The sequence below is a fragment of the Suillus subalutaceus genome, assembly GCF_016647625.1.
Source record: "Suillus subalutaceus strain FC151 chromosome Unknown DFJ58scaffold_35, whole genome shotgun sequence".
Taxonomy (NCBI): domain Eukaryota; kingdom Fungi; phylum Basidiomycota; class Agaricomycetes; order Boletales; family Suillaceae; genus Suillus; species Suillus subalutaceus.
In genome coordinates this window covers 25,597-40,452 of record NW_024540284.1, presented here as the reverse complement: position 1 = coordinate 40,452, position 14,856 = coordinate 25,597, and the positions used below count along the sequence as shown (strand labels likewise).

At 49.6% G+C, this 14,856-nt stretch overlaps 5 protein-coding genes across 5 annotated transcripts; 3 read left to right on the top strand and 2 right to left on the bottom strand.

Moving 5' to 3' along the window:
• The first annotated feature begins 112 nt into the window (after positions 1 to 112).
• Positions 113 to 1,387, top strand: DFJ58DRAFT_287754 (uncharacterized protein). The gene is made up of 3 exons (XM_041379681.1): positions 113 to 297; positions 347 to 856; positions 918 to 1,387. Exons 2-3 carry the CDS (start codon positions 350 to 352, stop codon positions 1,161 to 1,163), a joined length of 753 nt encoding a protein of 250 aa, XP_041245360.1. The 5' UTR covers positions 113 to 297; positions 347 to 349; the 3' UTR covers positions 1,164 to 1,387.
• An 817-nt stretch (positions 1,388 to 2,204) lies between these two features.
• Positions 2,205 to 5,646, top strand: DFJ58DRAFT_840189 (uncharacterized protein; the record flags this gene model as incomplete). The annotated part of the gene is made up of 10 exons (XM_041392586.1): positions 2,205 to 3,562; positions 3,614 to 3,718; positions 3,752 to 3,865; positions 3,912 to 4,028; positions 4,055 to 4,578; positions 4,635 to 4,829; positions 4,882 to 4,944; positions 4,997 to 5,247; positions 5,298 to 5,495; positions 5,605 to 5,646. The coding sequence occupies 10 exons, from the start codon at positions 2,205 to 2,207 to the stop codon at positions 5,644 to 5,646; spliced, it is 2,967 nt and encodes a 988-aa protein (XP_041245359.1).
• Positions 5,647 to 6,021: 375 nt separating this feature from the next.
• Positions 6,022 to 8,609, bottom strand: DFJ58DRAFT_780621 (uncharacterized protein). The gene is made up of 5 exons (XM_041389749.1): positions 8,459 to 8,609; positions 8,293 to 8,431; positions 8,109 to 8,268; positions 6,208 to 8,084; positions 6,022 to 6,173 (listed from the first exon to the last, which is right to left on the bottom strand). The coding sequence occupies exons 1-5, from the start codon at positions 8,476 to 8,478 to the stop codon at positions 6,117 to 6,119; spliced, it is 2,253 nt and encodes a 750-aa protein (XP_041245358.1). The 5' UTR covers positions 8,479 to 8,609; the 3' UTR covers positions 6,022 to 6,116.
• Positions 8,610 to 8,708: 99 nt separating this feature from the next.
• DFJ58DRAFT_875590 (kinase-like domain-containing protein) lies at positions 8,709 to 10,699 on the bottom strand (the record flags this gene model as incomplete). Its single annotated transcript, XM_041394420.1, has 12 exons — positions 8,709 to 9,061; positions 9,116 to 9,340; positions 9,389 to 9,426; positions 9,479 to 9,509; positions 9,565 to 9,627; positions 9,701 to 9,760; positions 9,812 to 9,889; positions 9,940 to 10,084; positions 10,147 to 10,337; positions 10,400 to 10,473; positions 10,503 to 10,593; positions 10,646 to 10,699. The coding sequence occupies 12 exons, from the start codon at positions 10,697 to 10,699 to the stop codon at positions 8,822 to 8,824; spliced, it is 1,290 nt and encodes a 429-aa protein (XP_041245357.1). The 3' UTR covers positions 8,709 to 8,821.
• Positions 10,700 to 12,743: 2,044 nt separating this feature from the next.
• DFJ58DRAFT_287668 (kinase-like domain-containing protein) lies at positions 12,744 to 14,035 on the top strand. Its single transcript, XM_041379680.1, has 7 exons — positions 12,744 to 12,836; positions 12,888 to 13,179; positions 13,238 to 13,268; positions 13,322 to 13,359; positions 13,405 to 13,626; positions 13,681 to 13,926; positions 14,003 to 14,035. Exons 2-6 carry the CDS (start codon positions 13,006 to 13,008, stop codon positions 13,906 to 13,908), a joined length of 693 nt encoding a protein of 230 aa, XP_041245356.1. The 5' UTR covers positions 12,744 to 12,836; positions 12,888 to 13,005; the 3' UTR covers positions 13,909 to 13,926; positions 14,003 to 14,035.
• The last annotated feature ends 821 nt before the right edge of the window (positions 14,036 to 14,856 follow it).

Here is a 14,856-nt window from a genome sequence, read left to right as displayed (position 1 = left end):
CAGCTTGTCAGGGGCTTGCATCTGATCTTGGCACTTATGAACGCTGAACGTTGAAAAATATCCACCACTGCATGGAATGCAGTCTTCTTTGATCTATCGTAGAAGACGCATTGTGATGGCCTGTGCGGTGCAATGATACCTCGCTGCATCCCATCACTGTAAGTTGCGCCATGAGGTGCAACACCTTTTATGGCATGGCCTTCAAGGAGGTTTTAAACTGGGCGCTGAGGCACTACACTTTTTCTTCTCGTCAGGACATAGGCTCTTTACCAAGCATTTCAGGTTTTCGTCCAAGTCGTAAGTGTACTCTCCTCTGAGAATTGATTTGGTCTAAGACTACTGGCAGGACATGAGTCACCCGCACAATATTAACTGCCTTCCAGCGAAACTGCTCTTGAACATATTCCAACTCACAGGGACTCACGGTGGTCCCCGAATACTACCCGGAATCGTCATTGCGTCGCACGTTTGCAAGCGCTGGCGATACCTCATCCTCCAAACACAGTCTCTCTGGACTGTAATATCAATTTCTAACAGGGAAAAAGACTATGCCCACCATGCGCGGGTCTGGCTGACCCGAAGTGGCGCCTTACCAGTTGATATAACTATCCACTGGGACTGGTCATGGGTGGAACGCAAAGCCGAACGGGCTCTCTTTCCCATTGACGACGCAGCTCCATGGGCTGATGATACCTCACAATATATCAGACGCTCATACACGGAATATGAGCGATTCCACGAACTCGAGCGCAAGTCACTCATGCGTGAGCTCGAACGCCACAAACACCGTTGGCGCTCCATCAGATGGAATGAAACTTCGGATCGCCTGATCCAGGACAACGCAGATACAGATGTGGTAAGTGTAGCATGTTTTCCATCTATACATCGCGCATCTTCTTATTGCACTGAACAAGCAGACATTAGTGGATCACATTCCTGGCATGGACTCGAATTCAACAATTTATATGGTGGTGTCACGCGACTTTCCCTCACAGTCGTCATATTCCATTGACGACTTCCGCTCATGGTCGTCCATTGATTCTAAAGCATCAGTTCGAAAAAGCAAGAGTTACTTCTTTACAAGATATAAGACCAGCGCGCGTAGGTTCTGGTCAAAATTCTTGGATTTGTTACGCTTTTTAAACTTCCTGTCGTTGAAATAATCGATTATATCTCCAGTCACTGACCTGCGGCGCATTTGTACCCGGTACGAATGTTTGTGTATGTATTTCTCAAAATTTACCATTGACTCGGTGCTCCTAATTATAAGTGTAGGTCAGGTGTGTTAATGTCAGCTTTGATGGAGGTACTGCATACTGGTTCTGTTTGGCAAAGGCTTGTGCTTTCAATATGTACAAACAACTAATGTTTATTCCACAACTTGGGTTTCCGATGTGTCCACTGTCTGACATACCAGCCGAGCGCAGTTGTGTATCATGTATCTATATTGACTTTAAAAACCACCCAATTGCCCTCTTCCATTAGAAACTCTGCAATTTCTACGTGTGCTACTAGAGCTCAGCCCAGGACTCAGAAGACCTGCTGGGGTCTAACTGATACGGCGGTGGCCAGGGTCTAAAAGTGACGGGAAATGGAACACACGAGTTCTGGGGCAGGCAACAACGTGTACGATCATATCGCCTCATACATCCCCCTTCTTGCCGCATCACATGCATTCACGAGGTCAAGAAGCTGTGGAAGGGGCTCGGCTTTTGGTCAATGTGACCTGAGGCATGGCGCAACATTTTTGTCTGCAACTTTACAGCATATCCTCCTGATAAGTCCCCGAATTCTGATGGGGTTGTCAGTTCCTCTTTGTCTGCGACGCTAGTATTGTCAGCGCTTGGCTCCGCAGCGGGCTTTAGGGGTTCACACAAGGCGTCTTACACCCCGCAGAACCTACACGTGTTCGCCTGATGGTCAATCACGCGATTATCATCCACTAGTCGCGCACATCTCATCATATCACTACTGCTTTGAACCGGTGCTAATGAGTAAGTAACTTCCACGTCTTTCACCTCGTCGAAACCGCCAGGCATCGCTACTATTTAGACCGCACAGTCCGACGTTTGTCCACATTGCACCCCCTTAACATTCTACTCGTACTCTCTGCTCCAGTGTGTTATCTGTAATTCTTTCTCGTATTTTCCTTCCTTAGCTTTTCTCGAAGATAACCTGCATCGCTTGTAAGCGAACTTGGAGTGATGTCTACGACGCCCCCTCCCAAGAAGACCTTCCGCTCTCGTGTCGGAACGGTAATGCGTCGCTCCTCTACGAGCTGGGGTCTCCCAGGTTTGCCCAATCGCCCAGGCTCAACAACTCCCCCTCTCCCAGAGCCTGATTCTGCCTCCATAGCGGGGTCAACCTCTCCAAAGCTCGAGCGTGAGGGCTCCACCACGTCCCTTACGCAGGTCGAAACTACACGGTCGACTCCTCCTCCCCCCGGTACCATTCCTGAGTCACCTGCTCGTGAAGAAGCTGCCCTTGCTAGTGAGATGTCTCCTCAGCAGATTTCATCGCCACTCTCAGGGGGCTCTGTTACCGCCGAACCTGCTCCAGATCCTTCTATTCAAGCGCCTGAAGAATCACGTAAAGCTGCTGAAGCGCCCAAACCCGAGTCCGACTTCGTAATTCCCTCCGTCGTGGTCAACTCGCCCGAGCAAGCAAAGGAGAATGCTCTTTCCCCCGTGTTCACAGACGAACCAGAGGAGATGTCTCCTGGCCCACCCGCAGAGCGCGCTCAAGTATCTGCTCCTCCGGCCTCAACAAAGGCTCCTGATGCTGCCCCAACGCCTACTCCAGTCCCTTCTACGACACCTCCACCTGCCCCAGCCCGTGAACCTACACCACCATCTGCTCCAGCCCGTGAACCTACACCACCATCTGCTCCAGCCCGTGCACCTACACCACCATCTGCTCCAGCCCGTGAACCTACACCACCATCTGCTCCAGCCCGTGAACCCACGCCTCCATCTGCCCCAGCTCGTAAACCCACACCTCCAGTTTTAGCTGCTACACCTCCTCCAGCAGGAAAGGCAGCAGATGATCCTTCGACAGCACCTGCGCCTGCTGCGGCATCGGCACCACCTCGTACACGAGCTTCAACGCCTCCAGCACATCCATCGGAGGTTTCTCGTGTTCCACCCTCTGCACCACCGACTCCCCCTGCACGGACACCTGGCCCTGCCACAGCTACAGGTTACTTTGACCTTTCAGTTCCCCGCACATCGTCTCCGCTGGATGAGCATGTAGAGGAGGGAGCAAACGTCTGGGCAGACCATATCTCCACTTCGCCTCCGCCTGCACCGCCTGCCCCTGCCCCTGCCCCTGCTCCTGCTCCCGAATTCGACCCACTTGCTAATCGCCCCGCAGCACCCAAAGTCGCGAAAACCACTTCCCGTGCTCGAGGTTCATCCGTATCCTCTGCGCAGGTGATGGCACAGCGACAACCGAGCCGGAAGCCAAGCTCGACCCTCCAGCCCCGCGAGCGGGAGATCGTTGGTACCACATACACCTGGAGTAATCCAAGCAGTGAATTCAACCAAAGCAAGGCGAGCCTGATGTGCGTCCTTCCTACTTGTTCTTTTTGACAATGGTCTGATGAACACCTCAGAATGCCTTCGGAGGATCCGTTCGCAGATCAAGGCCCGCGTGCTCCGGGCCATCATATCTATCCCCCTCAACAGTCTACTGAAATCTCGTCGCCCATTGTTCATGAGTATGTGCTGTGTCCTCTGTATTATCTTTGAAGTAATGGTCGTGTTAGTCATTTCGACCCTCGATCACCACGAGATGATAGCATGGTAGCTCCTGCTGAACCAGTGGCGGTACCACTGCCTGCCCTGCATGAAGTCATGCTTACCCAGTGAGTTGTGCATCAATGTTCCTCGCCGTATCTTAATCCTTGACAGCTCCGTTCGGCAAGTCTCTTCAGGCTACACCTCGAGCGACGGGGCCAGTACCGGGTACTTCCAGAGCAGAGACATACCCATAGAAACGAAGTTTGTCCAGATCGGTATTTGCATAAGGTCCTACATCTAACCTAACCTTACAGCGAGCGCCAGCCCTTGATCACTCGCCCAGGTCGCCCGACTACGCCTCCCATCGTGACCACGTTCTCACCACCTAGCCCATCAACACAATCTTATCATTCACATACCTTCGATGTCAGCCATCCCACTCCACAGCGGGCCCAGCCTGCTCGCCTCGAAGGCAATGGCTCCGCACATACTTATTCGTATGGGTCGGTGTCCAGACCATATGCTGGCCGTGGATGGATAGAGCAGGCGCTACCTCACGGTGCCAAATACTTCGTGAATCCGCGTATTCAAGCTACGACCGATGTTGACCTTCGCAACTTGTCTAAGCTGGATGCGGTTATGTCGGTTGTGGAAACGGCCGGTAGCGCCCCTGAGGGATGTGAGATGTGGGCCAGAGATGGCCCCGTCGTGAAGAGAGGTTGGAGGAGACAGAAGATGGCTGGAGGGCCAGTTATCAGTTGGGTAGACCATCGGATCCGCAGAGTCTCAAGCCAAATCCCTAGTGTCGATGGAATTATCTTCTCTGGGGAAGATGACAGTCAGTGATGCCTTTTCATATACAACTCGCTTGCTAACTAGAATACAAATACACAGGACTTGATGACGAGTACAGATACTGGTCATTTGTAGAGACTCACCCCGCGCATATTTCATTGCCGCCAAGTGCTCGGCAGGAAGCTTTGGACGCTCTTCATTGGTCTTATACAGACCCATTATTGGCACATCCTCAGCCGATCCCTCCTCCCTTCACCCAGGACGAGTGTCATAAGTTGTTAGGACATCTTAATGGTCCGTTATCGTCTACTTTCTCAAGTGACGACTTAATTGATCGCTTGTGCAGACCCCAACCTGCGGTCAACTACCACGCATACACGAATGATTGCCCGTATCTTGCTTCGCGTCGGTATGTAGTACTCAAATGATGTTGAACACCCCTTGATTGTGTAATGCTGCAGCCCACTGGCGTCAAACGAACTTCCGACCACACAAGCCTCTTCCTCGCGATGTCCCTATCATGCAGCGTCCCAAACGACGCGTGCCCATAGGTCGCATGATTGCCGATATCCTTACTGGCATTCTCTGCCTGGGTATTCCATTCTTCCTCGTTGACCGGTCAAATTATGGCGGTCATGTTGACTTGGAGGGCAACATCGTGTCTAATTCTGGTGGTCCTTTATTCCTTGCTGGTGCTTGCGCATGCCTGGTGGTGAGCTTATTCCTCGATCTGCGTGTCAGGTATTTAATACGATCTACTAGGCCGCTGTCATCCTCAGCGCTTCTGTGACACTCATGACATTACCCGGTCTGAGTGGTGTCGCACGCATGTCAGGTCTCGTCGCCATCATGTGCTCGGTATTGAGTATGATCACCTCGTTCATTTCCATCATACGCCACAAGGCGGAAATGGCGCACGGGACGCCCACATCGGGCTCCGAAGGATTTGTACTTCTTACTGTATGTTGTTATCACTTGCGTGATGATCTTATACTGACATCACTCTGTTCTTAGCGCCGAAGTGTCTTCTTATCTCTCCCACTTGTATTCCTAGCCTACTCTGTCGCAGGCTTTATCACTGGCGTTGTTATCTACTCATTCAACGGAGTAGTGCTCAACGGCACAGCGAACAGCTCTCTATCACATGCACATTGATGAAATTGGCGCTCGGTGTCTTAGAGGGTGTCACCGGAGTGCTTGTCGCTACTTCATAACTATTTATTCAGTGTGTATGTTAGAAATTTGTATCACGAACCTGTCACGTACCTTGTATATGACACAAGGTCTAATTCCAGCTCAGTCTTCTATGAATCTCGGAAATATCGGCCAGCGACGGTGGCCCTGGCTCCATGTGAGATTTTGAGACCGCGCCGATCGAGACTACCAGGTGCTTATTGGATCGGACTATTGCTGGTTTCATGAGCAGGTAATCACATAGCGGCGGCTTTGCGATTGGATATAGGCTAATTGCAAGCTCAGATCGACGTTTGGATGAGAAATGCGTGCATTGAATATAATAATACAAATAATTTAGATGAGTGGTGAAAGATGCTAGTGATACATGCTAACGAAACCAATACCTCAATCAACGACAACAAGTCCATCGAAACTCTTCCTCCCCAAGGCCATCTCCATAAACTCCACAGGAGTGAGCGTTTTTCTTCGCCTTCACCTGAGCCACTTCCGCCCCATGCTGAACCACTTCTTCCCACTCCTCTTCTTCATCCCCACCCATGAACACCTTCAACAGCGACGGCGAGTACCCGCTCAGCAGCGCAACACCCTTCCGGTCCCCGGTCACAGGAGCGGTGATACCTGGGTAAGCATCCGCAAAGGACAGGTTCCAGTACACGATCTCCGGCATCTCGTATCCTGCCTCCTTGTACGCCTTCTCGATGACATCATGATTCGTGTCCCACTCCGCCACATTCGGTACAGTCTGGTAAGTGGTCTGAGACGCATCGAACTGCATATCTGTGAACACGAAGATCCGCTGGATCATCTGGTCCTGAGGCACGGCGTGCTTCTTGGCGAGCGGGAGAAGGAGGTCGAGGAAGACGGCGTTGAAGTTAGTGTTCATGGTCCACTCGGAACGCGCCATCTTCATCACCGTTTCGCCGAGTGAAACGGTGCCTTCAGGATCAAGCACGACCATCTGTGGATTCGCGGAAAAAGTGATGAACGCGTCCTTGAAAGGCGGCTTCGCAAGACGCGCCAAGATGAGGCTGAGGGAAATAGCAGGCCAGATGGGGAATACGGAGGACTGGCGTGTTCCGGCGTAGTGATAATCGACACTGCCCATTGACCCCGAGACGTCACAGACGGCAATGCAGTTGTCTAGCTCCCCAGCCTCGCGCAGACGCTGGAGGAGCGTCGCCCACTGTACCTCCGCCACACGCGCTTGTGTCTCCGCAAGCTTACGCTTGTGCTCCTCGATGGCATTTTGCAGGGACACTTTCCCTTTCACTGGCAGAGAGCGCACACACGCCGCGGCCTGCATGACAAGTTCGTGTGGGAGGAGCGTTGCACCACTGATCTGCTGCTTTCCCGATTCCACATCTGTCAGATAAGAAACAAAGCGGTCAGGATCGTGATTGAAGAAATGTTTCTTATTGTTGTCCATGCAGACAGATGGAACACGGGAGTAGACGATTTCGGACCAGCGATTAGCGGACATGAGGGGCTCGGGGAGGGACTTGAGACGACGGGAAGGTGAAAGAATGTGACGGCGGAGGAAGGAACGCAAGACATGCAACTCCAGGGCACTGGGGGAGAGCGTGACAGGGATTTTGTACGCGAGGGAAGATGTGATTTGAGCGTGGTGCAGGAGGATGCAGATAGCAGAGGTGATATTCGTAACCCTATCGTGCGACCCCCCAGGAGAGGGTGCCCATTTTGTCGCTAGGGAGAGCGAAAATATGAGAGACACACGGTCCTTCTGTGTTGCATCCGCCGGAAGGGAGGCTAGCCTATCAAGAATCGAGACATCTTTGACAAGCTGATCTGCAAATAGCCTGGAAACCGCGACATACAGAGCACGATACTTTGGCTGCTGTAGCTTCTCCACAATTAAGGCGTGGTTCACACCATGGGCCTGAACACGCTTTGCCCTCGACCACGCTTCCTGTTCAGCATTAGACTTGAATTCAGGGCGAGAGTTGCGAGGTGTATAATTGTGAAGGAAAGTGAAGCATGCAGGAGCAGGATAAAGCTCGTCAACAGTGGCCAAGGCGAGGATGTTGAGCAGGTCCTTCCAGTAGCCGTGAGGCATGTTCACGCGCTTCTTGGTGTCTTTGCCTTTGACAGGACGGAGGCGACTACAGACAGGCTCCACAAGAAGATGGAGATTGGAAACAGCAGTGCGAGGGTGGTTTTCGAAGAGCCAGCCAAACGCCATGTAAAAGAGCTCCTTGTCGCTTTTCCCATCATGAATGCTCCTGAGAGACCAGATGATTCGGAGGGTGAGAGCTGGGTCTTCAGCCCAAGCCTTGCAAAGATAATCATCAATGGAGGACCCAGACACACCGGGACGTATGCCATTGAATGCATCTAGTGTGGCCGAAAGAGTGGAACTAAAGGCGGGCGAATAATTTTCAGTGAGCTTGTGGTGAGCAGTCGAACGGAGCGCATCCATCATAGCATTGGAATGTGCTGGAGAATTTTCGGTGATTATCATCGGGCTAGCATCCTCAGAAACAGGAAGAAGAACGTCAAGGAAGTTGGGATTGGTGAGCTCAGGGATAGCGGGGAGAGTAACGTTCTGGGAGGAAGCAGCGGCGAGAGGGGCAGTCATAGTAGCTGTCGACATCTTCGCAGTAATTGCAGCAAGAAATGAGCTAGGTCTGATTAATTGGATTGTGGTGCAAGTGGCGAGACGAGCACGACAAGGGCATCTCCTAAGTGAAGGGGTGCCCTTTATAAACCGCCAGACCGACTGTGACATTCTGAGTCTAAATAATTGGTCAGTCACAATGACTCCACTACCTGAGAGCTCTCGTCACCATTCAGCACAGCAAGCGGTGGGATGAGTCGATGACTGACTCAAGAGTCGAGTCTTTGCCTGTCATTGCAAATTGAGAGCGGTACCGAAAGTACCACTCTTGTGAAATTCCATTCAATGTCGCGGAGTTCTAAGTTAGATTTGCATCGCTCAAGAAGGTAGATAGTCAGGAGGGTATTAATATTGGGTGCAGTGAAGTATAGTATCACGATGGAATAAATACACAGGAAATCAATACAACATGTGTTGCAACTGCAAGAATATAAGTAAACGCAACTCGTTCGTATCACTGGCGGGAGCGGCCAGCTCGAGAAGCTAACTTCTGTCTGTCGCATTCCGCCTTAATGTATTCCAAAACTTCGTCAACCAAAGGTCGCGTGTCGACGTCTAGCGACAAACATCGTTCAATATAGCACCAATGAACATCAGCGATTCCAGGCGGTCGTGTTGGTGGAGTGCCTTTGAATTTGGCCACAGGGATACAAGTCTCGCTTATATCAAAGTACGGGGACTGACCAGATAACACCTAATGTGATATTTAGAATCATTCACTTGCGACAGATAAGAGAGTCGGCGTTACCTGCATCATGATGCAACCAAATGAATAGATGTCACTTGGTTTATTTGGTTTGCTAATTTCTTCGTCGGGTTTTTCAGGATCGAGCGGTGTGATTTCTGGAGCAGCCCAACGAATTGCACCTGGTCCGTGAGAATCGAAGAAGGATGTTTCATGATCACCCAGCAGGCGCGACAGGCCGAAGTCCGCAAGGAGAGCGTTCTCATTCTCATCGATCAGAACATTGAACTGAAATTTTATGAGTAGCCTGGTCGACTGGCGAAATTTGTGACATACAGGCATGAGGTCCCCGTGTATAATGTTGCTAAAATGCACTGATTCGTTGTGTATAATCTGAATGAGGTCACGGAGCCACAATTCACTCACGATACTGCAGGCCTAAAACGACTTGGGAGAGCTGTATTTCAACTGATCTCAGCGTGCGTCTATAAGATATGGACAAAAATGCTCACGAGACGAAAGAGACGATGCATTTCAGGCGAGAATTGCTCGTCCCACATTATCTTCAGATATTGCTGGAGAGACCCATTTTCCATCCATGGACATACTAGCGCCGGGATAGTGCCAAAACGGTCCGTAGTGCCATACAAAGGCAGTATATGTGAGTGTTTTCAGCTGTTGCCAAAGAAAGACTTCCTGACGCAGTTTCTGGATAGCGTGATGGTAGGTGCCACATGAATCGATTGCACGAGAACTGACCTTGATCAATTGTTTCATGTCTTTTGGATTCCTTGATAGCACTCTGAGAACCTTGACAGCGACGTCTTCCGGGGGCATCTGGTAGGATCAAGCTCATCTTCTCGAAGTAGATCAATGAATCAACGAACCTTGATACCGTTTCGAGGGAAAGAATCCAGTTTGCACTTCCAGACGTCACTGAATCCGCCAAGACTGAGGGGATAATTCTCGGTACGTATAATATAATGCGTAAGATCCTGAGGTTGAGGGTGATATTTTTGGAGGTCAACATCTCTGGAAATAAAGACGATCAGCCTCAGCTCAAAGCGCTGTGTTTTGCGGAGGAATACACACACATTTTTAGGTAAGGTTGCGTCAGTGAGGAAGGAAGATCACGCTCACAGTCAGGATCTTCATGCCCAACCGCTGGGGACGCAACGACCACGAAACTCGCAAGTGACCCAGAAGGCGAGACAATACAAGGGGATTCAGGGCCAGTACTACTTGTTGTAAGATCTGGGACCCTTTTCAATTCATCGGAATTGCTCTATAGGTACACAGCATTGAGTCAGTCATTGTATGCCAAGGCGCTCATTGATAAGCACTCACTGAAGTGGTACCCTCACCGGTGAAGGATGAGATAGACAGCGAGCAATTGATGCGCAGCCTTTTCCAGTAATTCGCTAATCATTCGTCATCAGTGTTAATTCACCATGTGGAAGACTACTCGCTGTTAGTAGATGTTGAATACTCCGTAAGCGGTTGCGACATTGTGTTGGGGCAGTAACTTGAACGAAAAGAAGCTTGGATAAATGGAAGGTGTCAGGAGCTACAGCAAGCGGAGAGCGAACTCACATTTATTGGACTGGGGGCATCTTCGCAAATTTCACAGAAGTAAAGAATGTGCATCATGAAACTTGCTACTGCCGCGAGTCTTCTGACCTGCCAGAACCTGCGGATCTTGGCTGCGAAGTCTCTAGAAGATCAGGTGGAGGATAACCCTGTGGACGGTGGCTGGGCCCAAATTAATGAATTTACCGAGACAGGCAACCATAGGTTTAAGGTGAGTTTGCAGAGTTCAACGGACCCTTGTGATATCTCTTATTGCAGTAGTGTTGACACGAGCACTCACAATGCTGTTAATTCCACAAGAAGAAGTGTCTCATATCACAAGTACATCTCAGATGAAGCTCCAGGTGTAGAACTCGGTGCTGTGCAGCGGCTGACCTGTGCTTCTCCACGAACAACGGTAGTACCTACTGGATATGAACACTTGTCGTATACGCGATCATCAGGTTCGAATGACGAATGCTCTTACTACGATGCTGTGGAGTCCAAGTCGGTGTTCGTGAATTCAAGTCTGGTAGCACATATCCAGGCCATACGCTTAATGGCCAAGTAAGAACTTTAGTGATCGATCTGATGTAAGCCGAGTATTTCGGAAGTTCGCGGAACCAGCGCTGGTAGCCATTGAATTTGAAGCCAGCGCTTTGTGTACCCTGATCCTTTATCGATTATCTTTTGACTGCCACTGATCGACTTTAGTCCTAATTCGAATACCGCGATCCGACCGTCAGATCTGAGTCGTGGTGGAAGCTAGCAGATCAAGGGGAATTTTCCATACCCGGCCTCTATCGATGCCGGTAACTGGTTGAGTAAGCAGTGGGTCTACAGCCTACTACTTATCAGTACTTACTTATCTCTTCCTCCTCACACCGCCACGCGTATCACGTCCTCCTTGTGACCGGTTGACCACGTAACCCGCGTCCTCAATGCCTTGATGTAATGCGTTCAATTGGCCCTGAGAAATTTCACAGCTTCTCGATGGGAACATGGCCCATGGCTACACCCTTACGATCGTTCGAGAAACGTTGGAGTTCTTTCTGCCAGTGCATCCTTATTCCGCGAGAAACTCGTCTTGGCTATTTTAGTATCAGAATCAGCTGATACTAAAACGGTGGTGCCTTCTTGGCTCGAGTGGGTCTTTCAATACCGTCATGAAACGCAGACGTACTAATCAAACCAAGATTAAGCTGTGTAACAAGGTTTGTTTGAATGAACGTGCTCGAATCAATTACCACACCTGTGCATAGTCAGTCTGGCCTTCATACCCGTTGAAACGAGAGTTTCCTTCCGACTTCCACGATCATCGTAGGCATGCCACAGACCTCGAGGCCGGACCGCGCGCGAAAACCACCACAACTTTAGAACAAAGTTCACCATGTCGCCTAAAGCCCGCTTGCTGCTCTGGGAATTTGACCAGCTGTATGAGGCGATACTGTGGATGTACTTACATCCAGTAAATTGTGCATCGCAGCTGAGCTGACTTTTGAGGCTGCCGGTATACACACAATCCGTGGCTGGAAGTTCTACAGGCCATGTGCACATCGAATGCATACAGGTGGCTTGGCTGGATGCATGTCACAAAGGTTAGGAGAACTGTGATTGTGAGCTGTGAAGTAACTAGATTGAAATAGCACCTCATAAGACGTGCTACTACATTTATGGCATTCCGGTCGAAAGGTATGAATATCGCCTGAATTCAGCGTCTACTTTCTAACACCCGCATCCTACTCAACAGGGCTCTGGCATGTCTGACCTGCTTGCATATTTCGGGCTGGTGGTGAAGTTACCTTTGACATTCGTTCGATGGTCGTATCGAGAAATAGTACCTATGACCCTCCATTCGTTTGCCCAAGGCTCATGCCCCAATCCGCAAGGCGTCGTTCCGAGTCCAGTCATCTCAGAGCCTTGGACTCTCCTAAGAGAAGGTCACAACATTGATGTCCCTGAGTACACAAATTACTTCCCTCAGAGTTAATTGGCTGAATTTCAGAACAGCTCGATGGATTCATCATCAGATTCTTCCAGACGGACACCAACCACTCCGGCCAATTTTCAGCGACATCCTGTAGGGGAATCTCAGTGTAACTCCCCCCCTGATCTCACCAGCCAAGTCGTTCGTCGTGAAATATATCCAACATTATCGGGTACGTATAGTGACGTTTGGCGATCAACATGGTACCATGACAAGCGAAAGCGTGATGTGAGTGGAATTCCCCTATTAGAATCCTCCAAACACGAATGACTTTCTTAGGTTGCGGTCAAGTCACTGAAAATCCCATTCTCGAATGAGGATGAGAAGTGTAAGAATTGTCAAGTCTGTTGTTTCGTTTGTGTCCAAGAAAACTCACTCACGGATAACTTAGAACCTAATGGGTAAAATATCACGTTGGGCGCAATTACATCACAAAAACGTTCTGCCACTATATGGATTTGCACACGATTTTGGGCACTTTCCGTCACTGGTGACGCCTTGGGTGGACGAGGGGTCGTTGAATGATCACATCGCTAATCATCATTTGTCACTGCCGAGCAAGTTGGATATCGTAAGTAGCCTTTTCGGTGGAAATGATGTCTCTCATTCTTGCACTTGTGCGTCCTTAGGCCAAACAGGTAGTAGCTGGCCTTGGCTATCGTTAGTTTTCATTCATTCGTCGTGGCAATGGCTTTCATTGATTTCAAATGTAGTACATGCTCATTCCATTGTGCACGGAGATATCTCTGGAGTAAGATCTCTGTTCCTAGCAGTATAATTCGCTAACATCGTCTAGCATAACATCCTGGTAGACCATCAGGGCAGAGCGCAATTATCCGACTTTGGAGCTATGTTATTACTCGCGGAAATCCCAACTCCGGCGCAGCCATCTGGAGGTGTTCGCTCAGCGGTTCGATGGACTGATCCCCAGTTATTCGAGGCGCAGAGAGGCGAAATCGACCCATGCATCCCAACGGAGCAGACTGATATCTATTCAATAGGCAGTGTTCTCCTGCAGGTATGGTACATAATCTCGTCGCAGGATCTTCCGCTTACCATATTGCGACTCTAGTTGCTCACAGGATCAATACCTTACTACGATATCAAGGATAACATTCGTGTCCTTATATTATCTTCTACAGGCGTAAAGCCAAAATGTCCTCCAGAAACGTTTGTCACTGGTGCACAGTGGAGTTTTATTCAAAGATGTTGGTCACCTCGTGGACTTTCTAGTCGTCCGACTATCGAGGAAATAGAAGAATTTCTAGAGTCCGAGCTTCGGATGGCAGGTTTACCTTAGCGCAGGACTTGATCCCCAGTACGTGCATCTGCACGTTCATGACACGCCCACAGACAGAATATTTCATATAGGCTGTGATTTACTGTGCCGCTAGCTTTATTCGGTGTTGATTGGACCTAGGGAAAGAGGTTATTTAACTACGCCACGTGCACCAGATCTTGTCTCACTAGTAGTTGTCCTACATTCTTGATTGTAACCGGAACGTTATATCCCTGTTCCATTTGGTTTTTTGAATGTGTGCGAACGAAATCGCTTGTGGTTTAATGGAGTACCAGCGAGCACCACGAGATTTATAATATTAATAGCTCGCATGCCTTGCCCATCGCGCGAGGATGAGAACGTACAAAGGAGTTTCATGAATAAGTTTCATGAATAAATTTAACAAATTTAATATTGTCCAACAGTCATGCGTGTGCCGCACCACAGCTAGTAAACGCCGAGACACTGGCAGGTGCTTGTGTGTGAGCAGTCATCCAATTTTTTTTTTGGTTCATTGTTTATTGTCCGGTGGGGCGAAGCCCTATGCTGGACAGTACATACGGCATTTTACTGTTTTCTAATGTTATATGTGCGGTGGTATCCAAAATAAATCACGCACCTACTGCCGTTAAGACGATAAATACTGGGCCCGAGGAGAATCTAGAAGTAAGACGAAATCCCCCCTCCCCAAAACGTAAAATACCCGGCGTTCGATGTTCACGCATTGGGGAGGTCACAGGCTTTCCTCTTTATTCCACTCAAGTTCCTTGGATCCGACATAATAGGGATTCCGGTCAAATTCGCTGAACATCGAGCCTGCGCCGCGGCGCAGCTGCACTCCTACGGGGGTAGCGCCCAACCTTGCATTTATCAAATAATGTTTCTTTCACCCGAGATCATTGGTATAATGTACGTGTTTTATCCCGTAATCCAATGCTCAGCCGATTACTTGCCAGATATCATTTGAAA

What these genes read in the sequence shown, in the direction of transcription:
- DFJ58DRAFT_287754 (XM_041379681.1), top strand. Translation starts at nt 350, where the DNA reads ATGAGTCACCCGCACAATATTAACTGCCTTCCAGCGAAACTGCTCTTG. An exon ending in ACAACGCAGATACAGATGTG is followed by an intron (nt 857 to 917) that starts GTAAGTGTAGCA and finishes CTGAACAAGCAG; the next exon opens with ACATTAGTGGATCACATTCC.
- DFJ58DRAFT_780621 (XM_041389749.1), bottom strand. Translation starts at nt 8,478, where the DNA reads ATGTCACAGTCGGTCTGGCG. An exon ending in ATGTCACAGTCGGTCTGGCG is followed by an intron (nt 8,432 to 8,458) that starts GTTTATAAAGGG and finishes CCCTTCACTTAG; the next exon opens with GAGATGCCCTTGTCGTGCTC. An exon ending in ATGGGGCGGAAGTGGCTCAG is followed by an intron (nt 6,174 to 6,207) that starts GTGAAGGCGAAG and finishes ACTCCTGTGGAG; the next exon opens with TTTATGGAGATGGCCTTGGG.
- DFJ58DRAFT_287668 (XM_041379680.1), top strand. Translation starts at nt 13,006, where the DNA reads ATGGGTAAAATATCACGTTGGGCGCAATTACATCACAAAAACGTTCTG. An exon ending in AGTAGCTGGCCTTGGCTATC is followed by an intron (nt 13,269 to 13,321) that starts GTTAGTTTTCAT and finishes TTTCAAATGTAG; the next exon opens with TACATGCTCATTCCATTGTG. An exon ending in TAGGCAGTGTTCTCCTGCAG is followed by an intron (nt 13,627 to 13,680) that starts GTATGGTACATA and finishes TTGCGACTCTAG; the next exon opens with TTGCTCACAGGATCAATACC.